This window comes from Ochotona princeps, chromosome 16 (genome assembly GCF_030435755.1).
Source record: "Ochotona princeps isolate mOchPri1 chromosome 16, mOchPri1.hap1, whole genome shotgun sequence".
Taxonomy (NCBI): Eukaryota; Metazoa; Chordata; class Mammalia; order Lagomorpha; family Ochotonidae; genus Ochotona; species Ochotona princeps.
This window is the reverse complement of record NC_080847.1, coordinates 55,077,855-55,091,560: the sequence shown is the minus strand read 5'-3', so window position 1 is coordinate 55,091,560 and position 13,706 is coordinate 55,077,855. Positions and strand designations below refer to the sequence as shown.

Below are 13,706 nucleotides of genomic sequence, written 5' to 3'. Positions count from 1 at the left end.
CCAGGCTCAGCTGCAGGATTGCAAGTGAGCAGCCACGACAGGAATCCTCACCCACATGGGATGCAGGTGCTGCAGGCAGCGTTTTAACCCACTGCACTGCACCGCCAAGCCCCTCCCTTGTGAGGTTTTGTATCCTGTGTTTAGCGGTTTCTGGTCCAAGTTCATGAGGTAACCAAAGACATATGTCTGTTTCTGCCAGCCCCCGTTACCATGACCGTCAACACTGGCCAAGAGGGGTCAGGGCCACCCTGGGGGAACCACGCAGCCCGAGGCCGAGCTCAGCCTGTCATTGCTGGAATCGCTAAGGCTGACTCCAGGGTCGCTCTCAGCAGCCTCCAGCTCCAGAGGCACAGGGGCACCGAAACCCACCCCCACGCTCTCCCAGCTTGCCCAAAACTTCCTGAGGACTCCTCAGGCCACACTGAGAGCTGGGCTTCCGCACAACTGTCCATCACACTGAGATGCAGGAAGTACCTCCCTCGCATGTCCACACCAGGCAAGGCTGATTCTGCCCCAGACACAGTGGCCGCCTCCCAGCTCTCACCAGCCCTGGCCACACGGCCTTGGCTAATGGCATGCGCCTACCTCAGGCCTTTGCCCTGGCTGCTCCTTTGGCCTGGCACATTCCTCCATCCTGTTCCTAGAACTGACTTGAAAGGCAGAGTGACACAGAGAGATCCTACCTGCTGGATCCTTTCCCAAGTGCCCACGACAGCCAGGAACTCAACCTGTGTCTCCCACACACGCAACAGGAACCCAATCCCCGAGCCCCCACCTGCTGCTTCCTTGGCAGGATGCTCAGAAGCCGACATCTTTCAACAACCAAGCTTTCCTCATGATTCCAACTCCTACGGCACTTCGCTTCCTAAGACAGCCCGGCCTGGTCCACCTCCTCCACTCATCACAGCTGGAACTCCGCCTGCCTCTCCGATAACGCTCAGGAGCTCTCTGCTACCCTCACAGCTCAAGGACGAGTGGTCCAAGAACCCTGGCCTTCGGACAACTGCCTTGGACTCAGTCACCTCCTCACCCTGCCCAGGTCTCAATCCTAGGCCACTTCCCTTAGGAAGCCCTCCCTGATTTCCCCAGTTGCTCAGGATCTCCTGGAGCTCACACAATCCCTCCATCACAGCTCATCCCCCACCCTGAGCTGAATGCTGGTAAGGCCAGGCCCATGGCCATCAGGATGCGCACACACAGGAATACTTATTTGTCTGGGAGTGGGGCACATCATCACAAGGTGACTTAAGGTTTTCACCTCTTACAATGGCCGCTATGGGGATTTGGGCTACAGCAATGCTGACTCAGAAATCAAGGCGGCCTGGCAAGGCGAGAAGAGAAGGCCCGGGGCAGCCTGGCCTGCACAGCTCCCAGCCCCAGGAACCCGCTGTGCATCCCGGATGGGAGCCCTCTGAGAAGCTCCCGCCTCCCCAACCTGCACCCCTGGGTCCCCAGCACCTCACCCGGCCACCAGGATGCGGGGGATGTCGGCAGCGAAGGCCTCACCCATCTCGCGGCTGCCCACGTTGGCGATGCAGTGCAGGGCCAGGCACATGAAGGTGGGGTTGCGGCTGGCCAGGTCGTTCTTGATGGCGTTGTTGATGAGTCGGATCAGCTCGGAGTTGGAGTTGACCAACACCGAGATGAACAGGTAACCCTGCGGATAGGGTAGAGGCAGTGGGATGGGGGCCTAGGGCTCAGTGGTCCAGGCCCTTCCCACGCAGACCCCAGATCCCACCTCCCCTCCCTCGGAGCCCGGCCTCTCGCTGCGCACACGCAGGTGTGAATACACGTACTATCTGCTTCTCTGTGTACTTATTGGAGCTGAGCAGGTTCACAGCCTCCATGTGGCCGAAATCAATGTCGTGGCCCAACAGGAAGATGAACAGCAGCTTGCACACGTACTTCTTCTTGCTGTAGCCGTCCAGGGCCTTGTCCCCTGGAGCACAGGAGGGGGCCCAGAGGAGCCAGCATCACACAGACAAGTCCTGAGGGCCCAGCCCCTCCCTCATGCCTGGGGTACAGGGCCTCCCCCACCTTTAAACTTGGAGCGGATGTTAGCCAGTTCCTTGTTCATCCTTTTAATCTCCGCCTCCTTGCTCTTGCCTGGGGAGAAGAGGAAGTGGGGGTGGTGGGTGGAGCTCAGGAGGAGTCCCTCATCCCTGCTCACCCGGGCATGGCCCATCCCGGCTCTAGGGCTAGCAGGGAGCCTACACCTCTACACAGTGGCTAGCCTGGCCTCCCAGGCCAGCCTCCCTGGGCGCTGCTGTCCCTGCTGCCAGCCCTGGCCTGGCCCTCGGTGCCTGTGACAGAGGCCAAGGCTCACCCCCTGCCCTGAACACAGCCCCACAAGGTCACCGGATCAGACCCCTGGGTGCATTTGCTCCCAACTTGCCTGTCTACTAACCATCCACTTCCTCTTCCTCCCTCGGTCCACCTGGGCATCCCTATACCTGCTCCACCCATAGGTAACCTCCCTGAACCCTGTCCCCCCACGGGGCTCAATAGCACCCCCTCCCAGGCACACCCTGACAACACTATGGCTGGATCTTGGCCACCCCCACTGCCTGCTGTGTCGCCCTCATGCCTGTCAAGAATCCTCATTCCAGACATCTTCATCTTGCGCAGCCCATGTCACAGCTCACTCAGCACCTCTGACAGATTCTGGGGGTCCTCAGCCGCCATTCAGGCTGTCCCCTTCACATCCGGGCTCCACCTTCAGAACGTGACCCCCAGCAGCTGCTCCAAGACCAGCCTGTCCACACCAGCCCAGGGTCCACTTAGCCCTCCGCCCTGCACGCAGTTTGCTGCACCAGGGCCCTGTCCCTGGGGCCTGGGAATGCTTGCTGCTCCTCACTGCCCCCTGGAATCTGCCAGACCAAAGCCTCTTCCTCGGGCCGCCTTCGTGCGATCGTCTAGGGGCTGCTATCACCCTCTCCAGGCGGTGTGGTGGAATGCTTCAATTTCTTCAGATTTACTTGAAAGGCAGAGTTAAGAGAGAAAAAAGGACAGGGAGAGAGAGAGAATCTTCCATGCACTAGTTCATTGCCCACACGGCGGCAATGGCTGGAGCGGGGGCAGGATAGAGCCAAGAGCCAAAAACCTCCTCCAGGTCTCCCATGTGGGCGCAGGGACCCAAGGCTGCGGGCTATGCTCCACCGCTTTGCCAGCCCCAAGCAGGGAGCTGGACGGGAAGTGGGGCAGCCAGGACTACAACTGGTGCCGTTACGGATGCCGGCACCAGAGGCAGCAGCCTTACCTATACACCACATCTCTAGGTGCTACCAATTCTTTAGACACAATTCCTTCTCATTATGCTTGGAGAATTTTCTAAACCCTCCCCATGTTGCCTTACACTGTATCCTCAGTGTTTGTTTCAGCCCCCACCTCAGCATATAAGGCAGGCGGCAACTCCTCAGTGGCCACTACCCAGCAGGAGCTCTTCCAACGTCTGGTTCTCTAATGAGCAGTGGCCTGCTCTGGCACAACCTATGCCAACCATGTCCCTCAGCCTATGGCCAAGGGTGGGTGTGCTTGCCGCGAATGAATGAACAAATGAACATGCCAGCCTGCCTCACTCCCAACTCTCAGATCGAGAGGCCCCCACAAGCCTCCAGGAAGCCCCTCTGGTGAGCTGCTCGAGGGCTCTGGGGCAACAGGAAACCCTGGGCCCTTTGTCCAATGTGTGGCCTCAATCAGGAGTCTCCCTAGGCCTGAGACACGGCCTAGGTGGGCCACACAGAGGTGGGCTGCAGGTAGCAAAGACATGCAGGCTGTGAGGGACCTAACACAAACCATTGTGTTAGGTTTACAAACACTGGGGCTGGAGCACAGCATGATAAACTGGTGCGTGCATTGCTGGCATCCCCCACGGGTATTGGTTCACGTCCTGGTTGCTGTACCTCCATTCCGACTCCCCATTCATACACCTGGGAAAGCAGTGAATGATGGCAAAGGGCCTGAAACAGTGGCCTAGTGGCTGAAGTCCTCACCTTCAACGCGCCGGGATCCTATATGGGCGCCGGTTCTAATCCCGGCAGCCCCGCTTCCCATCCAGCTCCCTGCCTGTGGCCGGCCTGGGAAAGCAACACAGGACGGCCCAAAGCCTTGGGACCATGTGCCCGTGTGGGAAACCCGGAAGAGCTCCTGACTCCTGACTTTGGATCAACTCAGTTCCAGCCGTTGCGGCTCACTTGGGGAGTGAATCATTGGACGGAAGATCTTCCACTCTGTATATCTGACTTTGCAATAAAAATAATTTAAAAAAAACAAAGGATGGCCCAAGTCCTTGGGCTCCTGCGTCCTCTTCAGAGCCCCAGAAGCAGCTCATGGCTCCCAGCTCTGGACTAGCCCTACTCCAGCAACTGCAGCCACGTAGGGAGTGAACCAGCAGATGGAAGACAAACTTATCTCTTGCCTAGCTGTGGCTCCTGACTGTAGCTTCCTGCCAGTGCATACTGTGGGCACAGCAGACATGGGGATTAAATGCATGGTTCCCCACCCCAAGCCTCTGGCCAGGCCCTGGCTGTCACAGGCATTTGAGGAGTGAGCCAGTGGTGGGGGGTAGAGGGAGAGACCTCTCTTCTGTGTCTCTACCTCTCAAATAAATATTCTAGAAGAACTTTAATGTTTCCTCTTTTTTTTTTTCTTTTTTAAGGCCAGGCGCAGTGGCCTAGAAGCTACAGTCTTCGCCTTGAACACACCAGGATCCCATATAGATATCAGTTCTAACCCAGCTCCCTGCTTGTGGCCTGGGGAGGCAGTCAAGGATGGTCCAAGGTCTTGGGGCCCTGCACCTGCGTGGGTGGCCCAGAGGAGGCTCCTGGCTCCTGGCTTCAATGGCTGGCCATTATGGCTCTGGCCATTATGGCTGCTTGGGGAGTGAATCATCAGATGGAAGATCTTCCTCTCTGTCTCTCTTCCTGTATACCTGCCTTTCCAACTAAAAATAAATAAATATTAAAACAAAACAAAAGGCTAGGGCTAGTGAAGTTAACTGCACGTGTGGTCTCACGATGCTTCCAGTGGGAGGCGCTGTGCTGGCTTGCTCTGCTCCTCTCCTGGGCGCTGTGCCTCACATGTCTGTGATGACCCTCTCCAGAGCAAGTATGGCAGAGCCGGGCTGGACCCCTTCTCTGGAAGGCAGGGGCCTCAAGAAGGGCGTGGAGGACAAGGATCAGGAGAGACGGATGAAACCATCACTTTATGAGGCCTGTGGAGCCTCAGCAGCCATCTGAGCCTAGTAATTTATTAATTGTGTGTTTCCTGAGGCCGTGCAGGCACCGGGCACTTCTGATCTGCCTCCAGGAACCCTAGCCTGTTTAGGGCCAGGCTAGGATCCCCAGGGGTCGCACGTTTGGGGGGTCACGGAGGCTGCATATTGTTACTGGGGTCCAAGGAGCAGCAGACAGAGGCAGGACATCTGGGGAGGATGGGACAGCCAGCACCAGGCCTGGGAGTGGCCACGCAGAGTGGCCTTGGAGTGGCCAGAACAGTGAGCTGGGAAGCTGGGAGGTCTCTCTCTACAGCACAGGGCCGGCCGTGTGGCCAGCGGCATTTGGGGTAGAGGGAGACCTCAAAGAATTCACAGAGGGGCCAGCCCCGGGGCATGTCAGGAGCCATGTACTCTAGCCACACTGAAGCCATTTTGAATATAGACCTATGGGAAAGTGGAAAACCCCCAGTTGGCTAGATGCTTGGGAAACAGGTTATGAAACTAATCACACGCTTAGCTTCAATTGTTTCTAGCAACTCTTTCAGAATGTGATTGATGCTGTACTTACCGACATCTTGTTACTGATTACCTACGCTATTGTTGATATGCTGGTTACTATTGTTGATATGGTGGCTGCTCAAGAACAATCAGTCTTGAGACCATAGCCTGCATCCCAGTTTCTCCTTCCCTCCCTGAGCCTTAGTTATTGAAGAATATAAAAACCCTCAGTTGAAATCAATAAACTGACAGCTTGATCAGACCTACTGTCTTGCTGTTCATTCTTTGTGTCTCTTGTCCCTTCATTCTCTCCTAGGTTGGTTGCGACCCCCGTTGACTGTCCTGCCGGACGGGACAGCGACACACAAAGCAAAGCTTCCACCTGCAGTACCAGCACCCCACAGGTGCACTGGTCAGAGTCCCAGCTGCTCCACTTCCCATCCAGCTCCCTCTTGTGGTCTGGGAAAGCAGTCGAGGACGGCCCAAAGCCTTGGGACCCTGCACCCATGTGGGAGACCTGGAGGAGATTCCGGGCTCCTGGCTTCGTACTGAATCAGCTCAGGCCATTGCAGTCACTTGGGGAGTGAATCATCAGACGGAAGGTCTGTCTTTCTCTCCTTCTTGCTATATATATCTGACTTTGCAATAAAAATAAATAAATATGCCTAAAAATGTTTATTTTGGTGCAAAACATTTTGGAAATTTAGGCATACAAGGGACCTTTTTGTTTGCTTGAGGTTTATTTATTTATTTGAAATGTGAGAGTGACAGAATGAGGGCCAGAAACACACACACACACACACACACACACACGAGAGAGATCTTCCACCACACACTGGTCTATGTTCCAAATGGCTGCAACAGCTGGGGCTAGTCCAGGCTGCAGTCAGACACTGGGATTCCACGTGGGTGGCCAGGACCAAGTGTTTGCACCATAACCAGCTGCCTGGCCAGGCCCCTCAGCAGGAGGGCCGGGCCCTGAACCAGCACTCTCCCCAACAGGACGCAGGCGACCCGAGCAGCACTAAGTCTACCCTACAGTCTTCCAGCAACCTGTGCAGGGTGTATGTGGTGGGGGCAGGAAGCATGGCACAGTGGTGGTGATGTACTGGGGGCACCAGCAGCCTGGATTAGGGTGCCGGTTCATGTCCCAGCTCCATTTGGGATTCCGGCTTCCTGCTACTGTACATGCTGGCAGGCAATAGGGCATCGGCCAGGTGGCTAGAGCTTTCCTGCTCCAGCTGCCCACTCCCGCGTGGCCTCCTGCTGCTTCCCCCGCTGCGCAGGTGCCTGAGGAGCAAAGCAGTCATCGGAAACACTCTGTCTCCCTTGCTCTCTGCCTTCCAGACAAAAACGCTAAACATGGAACTATATATTAGGACACATGAATTTCAAAGCAATTCTTCACCAAAACAAAGTTCTTTTAATTCAATTCTTCCAGGAACTTTTAAGTGCCGTAATATGCATATTAATACACACGAACCATGGCCCATATGGGATGCCACGCTTCATGGTGGAGAATTAGGCATTTGAGTCAAGGGAGTATATTTCTTTTTAAAATACTTGTTTATAGGAATGCAGGTAGCCCTTGGCACACTCAACAAGCTCAAGTACAGCCATCCGACCCAGTGATGACGTTTCTGCATTATTCCTGTGCTTAATGTGAATCTTGCTGCTTGTCTGTAACCTTGAAATTTAGTAAAATTTCACGAGACTTCTTGTTAAAGAAAAAAAAATACTTGTTTATTTTTATTGGAAAGTCAGATGATCAGAGAGAAGAGAGAGAAGAGGATCTTCCATCCGATACTTCACTCCCCAAGTGAGCGCAATGGCCAGAGCTGAGCTGATCTGAAACCAGGAGCCTGGAACCTCCTCCAGGTCTCCCACATGGTTGCAGGATCCCAAGGCTTTGGGCCGTCCTCAACTGCTTTCCCAGGCCACAGGCAGGGATCTGATGGCAAACGGGGCTGCCAGGATTAGAACTAGCACCCATATAGGATTCTGGCACGTGCAAGGTGAGAACTCTAGCCACTAGGCTATGGCGCCAGGCCCCACAATCATCTTTTGAACTGCCCCCACCCAGCCAGCACTGTCCCCCTACAAAAGGGCACCCAGAGAGGACAGAAGTACCAGGCTTGCAGGCCTGCAATGTGTGGCTCAGGGGATGGGGCTGAACTGGACAGAGCAGAAACAGGCTACCCAGTACCAGGGGTTCAAGATGACCACAGCTAGGAAGGTGCAGAGGAAGTGCAGGGAACAGAAGGGCCAGGCCACGGAGGGTGCCTGGGAGTCACGGGGCTGGGTGGGGGGTGGAAGGGGAAGGCAGCAGCTTGCCGCAGGCCAGCGCTGGCCGGAGTAAAGGTTAAAGGTGAGCTCTCAGAGGATCTGCGCCAGCTTGGGCTCTTGGCGCCAGCAGACGACCCAGCCCTGGAAGCATAGGTGCAGGCCACAGCATGTTATCCGCTCATCTAGCCGTCCGTGCGTCAGGGTGGGTCTCGGACTACCACCAAAGGCAGCCCAACAGACTCAAAGCCTGCCCTGAACTGACTCACGTGCTCTGGCCACAGGACACAGGCAACGCCCCACCTCCGCATGGTGCGATGCTCCCACGGCCTTACAACCCCAGGATGTCCCACCAGCCGGGACTGGGAGGAAAACGGCTCAGGGACACAGCTGGGTGACCCCAGGCCACCGCGCAGCCCTGGCCATCACTCTCTTTAAAGATTTATTTATTTTATTCGACATGCAGAGTTATGGAGAGAGGAGGACAGAGACAGGGAGAGACCATCCATCGTCTCCCCAAATGGGAGCGAAAGGCACGGAGCCAGGCTGAAGCCAGGCACCAGGGAGCTCAGCCACGCGCCCACACAGGAGGCCAGAACACAGCACTCAACCCTGCCCCCCCCAACATTCTGACCCATCATGTCCACAATACAGCAGCCCACGTTCTGCAGCTGCCAGCACGGAGCAGGTGGAGTCCAGAGACTGAATACCTCACGTTATTTCATTTTAATAACCTTATGTTTAAAAACACCCTGAGCGAGCTATAGGCCAGTCAAGCACCTGAATCTCATTTTGGCCCCAGTTTATGTCCTGATGGCCCCACTTCCCATCAGATCCCTGCCTGTGGCCTGGGAAAGCAGTGGAGAACGGCCCAAAGCCTTGGGACCCTGCGTCCATGTGGGAGAGCCAGAAGAGGCTCCTGGCTTCAGCTCAGCTCAGCTCTGGCCATTGCGGCCACTTGGGGAGAGAACCAGCAGACAGAAGATCTTTCTGTCTCTCCTCCTCTCTGTATATGTGCCCCTTCAATTAGATAAATACATAAATCTTAAAAAAGAAAGAAAAAAAAAAAAGGAACACAGGGCTGTCTGGCAGCCTAGTGGCTCAAGTCCTCACTTCGCATCTGCTCAGATCCCATTGGGTAGTTCCAGTCATATCCAGCTCCTGTGGCTGGGAAAGCAGTCGAGGACGGCCCAAAGCCTTGGGACCCTGCACCATGTGGGAGACCTGGAAGCAACTCCTGGCTTGGTCATTGTGGCTAGCTGGGAAGTGAACCAATGGATGCCAAATCTCTCTCTATCCCTGCCTCTCTCTGGGTAACTTTTTTTTTTTTGAAAGATTTATTTATTTTTATTGGAAAGGCAGATATACAGAGAGGAGGAGAGACAGAGAGGAAGATCTTCCATCCAATGATTCACTCCCCAAGTGAGCCGCAATGGCTGGTACTGCGCCAATCCGAAGCCGGGAGCCAGAAGCTCTTCTGGGTCTCCCACGTGGGTGCATGGTCCCAAGGCTTTCGACCATCCTCCACTGCTTTCCCAGGCCACAGGCAGGGAGCTAGATGGGAAATGGAGCCGCCAGGATTAGACTGACGCCTATATAGGACCCGGTGCGTTCAAGGCGAGGACTTTAACCACTATGCTATCGTGCCGGGCCCTCTGAATAACTTTTAACTAAACTGATATGTATATATATATATATATATATATATATATATATATATATATATATATATATATTATGCTGGCTGCATGTTAAAACTGTATTTGGACATACTGGGGAAAATGAAATAATGAAATCCATCTCATGGGCAGCACTTGCTTTTTTTTCAGGTGGCAGAGAATTCAGCTTACTGCTGTGGCTCTCAGCTTCAGCGCCACCACGGCTGGCTGTCGCCTCTGGTCAGCGCCCTGAGGGTAGGAATGGCTATGCTGGCCCCAGCCCAGCAGCGTCCCCAGAAGCCTGGAGCTGCTGGCTGAGGCGCTGCAGCCAGCTGCTATGTGGGTTCAGCAGGAAGTGGGTGGGGCTGGAGCCCAGGCCTGGATCTGCTGGTCTAGTTCCTGGAAGCCTGGCATGGTAGGAGGCAGGGCGGGCCCCAGGGATGGGGAGCAGCACCCAGGGGGAAGTTACAACCTCACGGCAGGCCCCAAGGATTGAGGCCACCCTGATCCCTCCCTCCGACAGGGGCTAAGTGCCCCTTCAGTCCCTCCTCCACATCCCAGACAACTGAGCCACAGTTCCCTCGCTTAGGCCGCTTCCTCTGCCAGGCGGTGGGCCTGCTCCATCTGCAAAATCCCAGGTCGCCTTTGGGGTGAGCCTCGGGAGGCCCCCACCCCACACCCTCACCTGACACCTCCTGTGCCCTGTCTAGACACCTATCAAGCTCACCTGGGTACGGGCCATGAGACCCAGAACAATGCCGGGTCCTGGGTGGGTGCTCAGGCAAGATCCACCCACCTACCATCCATCCATCCATTCAGTGAACAAACAGCTCAGAGGCCTCCAGGACAGAACTGGGGAAGCGGGGTGACAGGCAGCTAGCACCCGACTTCTACACCATCTCTCCCAGGCCTCCCCTGATACCAGGACCTCAGATAGCAGGCAGCCCAGTCCTGGCCTGGAGCAGTTCCCTGGCTGATAAGGGACACTGGGCGGGATTCCTGCTCCACAAGGGCTAAAGGACCACACCCTGGGACTGGGGGCTATGGGCTGGGGCCCAGCCTCACCCTCTCCTCCTTCCAATGGCAACATCTGCCCTTCCTATCCTTCCTGGTGGGATGCCTGGCCTCCAGCTCCTTCCAGACACCCCCATTCCTCCCCCACATTCTCCACTCCTACTAATCTCTCACTCTCGCCTGCAATTACACCATCGGCACACTGCACCCCCCTGCCGCCAGGCCCCTGTACAACACTAGTCTGGCCTCTGCCCACCTCCCCACCCCACCACCAGCCAGGCAGGCCACAGGACCCTTGCACTGCCTTCCTGGCGTGTCGCCACATCCTGTGGCCTGGCTCACCCCTCCTCCAGCATCGTGACCCTCAATGGCCTTAGGACAGTGGCAAGTTCCTTCCACTTTTCAAAAAGAAGATGTTTATCGCATGCCGAGCAACGCCCCCTCAGAGGTATGCAACTCCGCAGCCTGTGGCCACTCAGGCTGTTGGGCAGACCTCACCCCAACTCCAAAGTCCGTCCCTGTGGGTGGCAGTTCTGAGGGCACGGCCAGGCCCACCTGTCTCACTGTGTCCCCTTTGCCATCACCAGGCCTGGAACCCTCCCTGACCCCACCCCAGGGCCCCTGACTCCATCTCCCATGCACTCGGCTCCCCTCCTACCTCATGGGGTCCTGCAGCAACACTTCCTTGCTCTTTTTCCTCCCCCTGCCTCATCCCATGAGCGTCTCCCCATCTCTCTCTGTCTCTCTCTCTCTCTCTCTCTCTCTCACACAGAGCCAAGCCAGCACCAGTTCTTTCCTGCAGGCCTTCGAGGGTGGGAGGGCACCCTGCTCCCGCCTCGGGCCCTAATTTTTGGGTTTCCTCCCAGCAGCCACAGGAATCACGGAAAACAACAGCTGGCCCCTAAGAAAGGTCACAGAGCTCACCAGGGCCCCCACAGTCCCTCTCTTTGCCCCCATCTGTTCCCCCTTCCCCCAGCTCCTCCCTCTTCCCTCCACTCACAGCACCCCTCACCTCCCTTGCTCCCACACACTCCACCTGTGCTGTCTGCCTCCCTCCTCAGGGACCTGCAGCAGCCCAGGTACCCAGAGCAGGGCCTCACACTGACAAAGTCCTTCAACTGGGTCATGGGGTAGACAAATGAATGAAGCCATGTCCTGAGGCAGTGCAGTGCCATGCGTCCAGTCTGCAGCCCAGGATGGGTCACATGACTTGCCCAGAGTCCCACAGCAGGGAGCAAAGCCCCTCCAGGATGGTTCAGTGCCCGGGGCCCTTAGCAGCAGCCACTCCACAGAGCCAGCCACATGACAGCCAAGACCCTGCCTGGGGCCTCTCTTACACACACACACACACACACACACACACACACACACAGGCACGCTCTCGCCCACAGCCCCTGGGGGGTGGCACCAGCTGCCTCTCCTGACAGGTGAGGACCCTCACTGGTGAAGTACTTCCCTGTCACCTTCAAGGTCACCTGGCTACGGAGTCCCCACACTCCAGCTCCCCTCTTGACCTGGGTATGGCTGACCCTGCAGCCCCATGTGGGGACAGCCTCTGCTGGCACTCCACAGCTCCCAGCACCCATAGAAACTCCCTCCTTGGATCCTGGAACACCACGACAACCCATTCTGCCAGGGACCCATTGCTGGGGTCACAGGGGGATGGACCCAGACCCAGGTTGACCCCTGACCACTCTCTCTAGGACCAGGTTCGCTACTCCCCCCATGTCATACATCTCTCCCACAAGCCCCTGAGCCCCCCGTGTACAGCCTCTCAAGCATTCCCTCCTCTACAGGCCCTGGCTCCCAAATCCCAGGTTCTCTGAGGCCCGTGCACCTGCACCCACTCCCTGCCCACTATTACCGGGGACGCCCAGGACCCCTCCTCGCAGCTCTCCTCCCCCCAACTCCCCAGCTGTCCACCACCCCCGCAGTCCTCAGTGACCTGGCAAGCCTCATCCCTTCTATGACACCCCCTTCTCCGCAGCTCTCAGGACCGGCTCCCTGCCGGTTCCCCTCACCCCCAAGCGGCTGCCCCCCATGATGCCCCCTGCGGAGGGCACCTTTGTAGGACACCCCCAGCTTTCCGTTCATTCCCAGGGGACACCTCCGTGCCTCCAGCCCTGGGACCTCATCAGCCTTTTCCCTCACCGGACCCCCGAGCCATTCGCGTCGTCGCCTCAAAAAGACACCTTACGACACCCCAAATCCCTCCATTCCCTCACCCCAAAGTTTCCCCAGGAGCCCCTCTAGCGTCGCACCTCGACCGCCAAGGCTTTGTATCCCCGTCCCCGAGTCCCCTCCCATGACCGCCCCTCAAGCACCCCCAAATTCCGCGCTCCCTCTCCCGACGACCACCACCTCCCCCGCCGCGCCTCCTCTGCGCCCCCGGCCGCGAGCTCACAGTTCCGGATGTCGGAGATGAAGACGGCGAGCCCCCGCATCCCATCGCCCTTGGACACGGCCGGCATGATGGCGGTGGTGTCGGCTCCAGACCTCGCCGGACAGGGCGCAGCACAGCGGGCGCTGGCAGGCGGGGACCAGGCAGAAAGGACCCCACGGGCAAAGCCGAAGCGCCGAGCCGGCCGAGGGGGAGGAGGGCGGACGGGCGGACGGGCGGGCGGGCTGGCAGGCCGTGGCACCGCCCCTGAGCCCGCCCCTGCTCTGCGCCCCGGTTCGCTCTCAGCCGCCCATTGGAAACGGCTGCTGCCGCTCAAACGCGAGCTCACGCCTATTCACTACTCCATTGGCCTCACGGTAAAGGCACGCCACTGCGATTGGCCCAGGAGCCCGCTATTTCCGTTCGGGTCGCGGAGGAGGGGGCGTTGCCCCAGAGACGGGCGGATTCCATGACGCACCATAGGGCCGCCCCATCCGCGCGACCGAGGCCAACATTGATTGGATGTGGTTCCCTCGCCAAGGACGTGAGAGACAAGACTCAGAAGGTGGGATTTGCGTTGACGGGGACCAATAGGCGAGCAGACTTCCCCCGCCGGCGTCGCGCATTCGCGGGACGTGTTGCACTTCCGCCCTCGATG

At 57.4% G+C, this 13,706-nt stretch overlaps 2 protein-coding genes across 4 annotated transcripts in view; one reads left to right on the top strand and one right to left on the bottom strand.

Moving 5' to 3' along the window:
• Positions 1-13,496, bottom strand: part of AP2A1 (adaptor related protein complex 2 subunit alpha 1) — a 29,257-nt gene extending 15,761 nt beyond the window's left edge. For 2 of the 3 annotated variants that reach the window (XM_058675192.1, XM_004596969.4), the window contains exons 1-4: positions 13,073-13,495; positions 2,038-2,106; positions 1,797-1,939; positions 1,464-1,657 (exon numbers count right to left, since the gene is read on the bottom strand). In XM_058675192.1, coding sequence (XP_058531175.1) covers positions 1,464-1,657; positions 1,797-1,939; positions 2,038-2,106; positions 13,073-13,139 — 473 coding nt within the window. In that variant the 5' untranslated portion in view covers positions 13,140-13,495. Of the gene's footprint in view, positions 1-1,463; positions 1,658-1,796; positions 1,940-2,037; positions 2,107-13,072 lie in introns of all 3 variants that reach the window. The other variant, XM_058675191.1, reaches the window with a different exon arrangement.
• TSKS (testis specific serine kinase substrate) overlaps positions 13,141-13,706 on the top strand; it is an 8,136-nt gene continuing 7,570 nt past the window's right edge. Inside the window, exon 1 of the mRNA XM_058673947.1 lies at positions 13,141-13,425. Within this exon, the coding sequence (XP_058529930.1) occupies positions 13,141-13,425 (285 nt within the window). The remainder of the gene's footprint in view (positions 13,426-13,706) is intronic.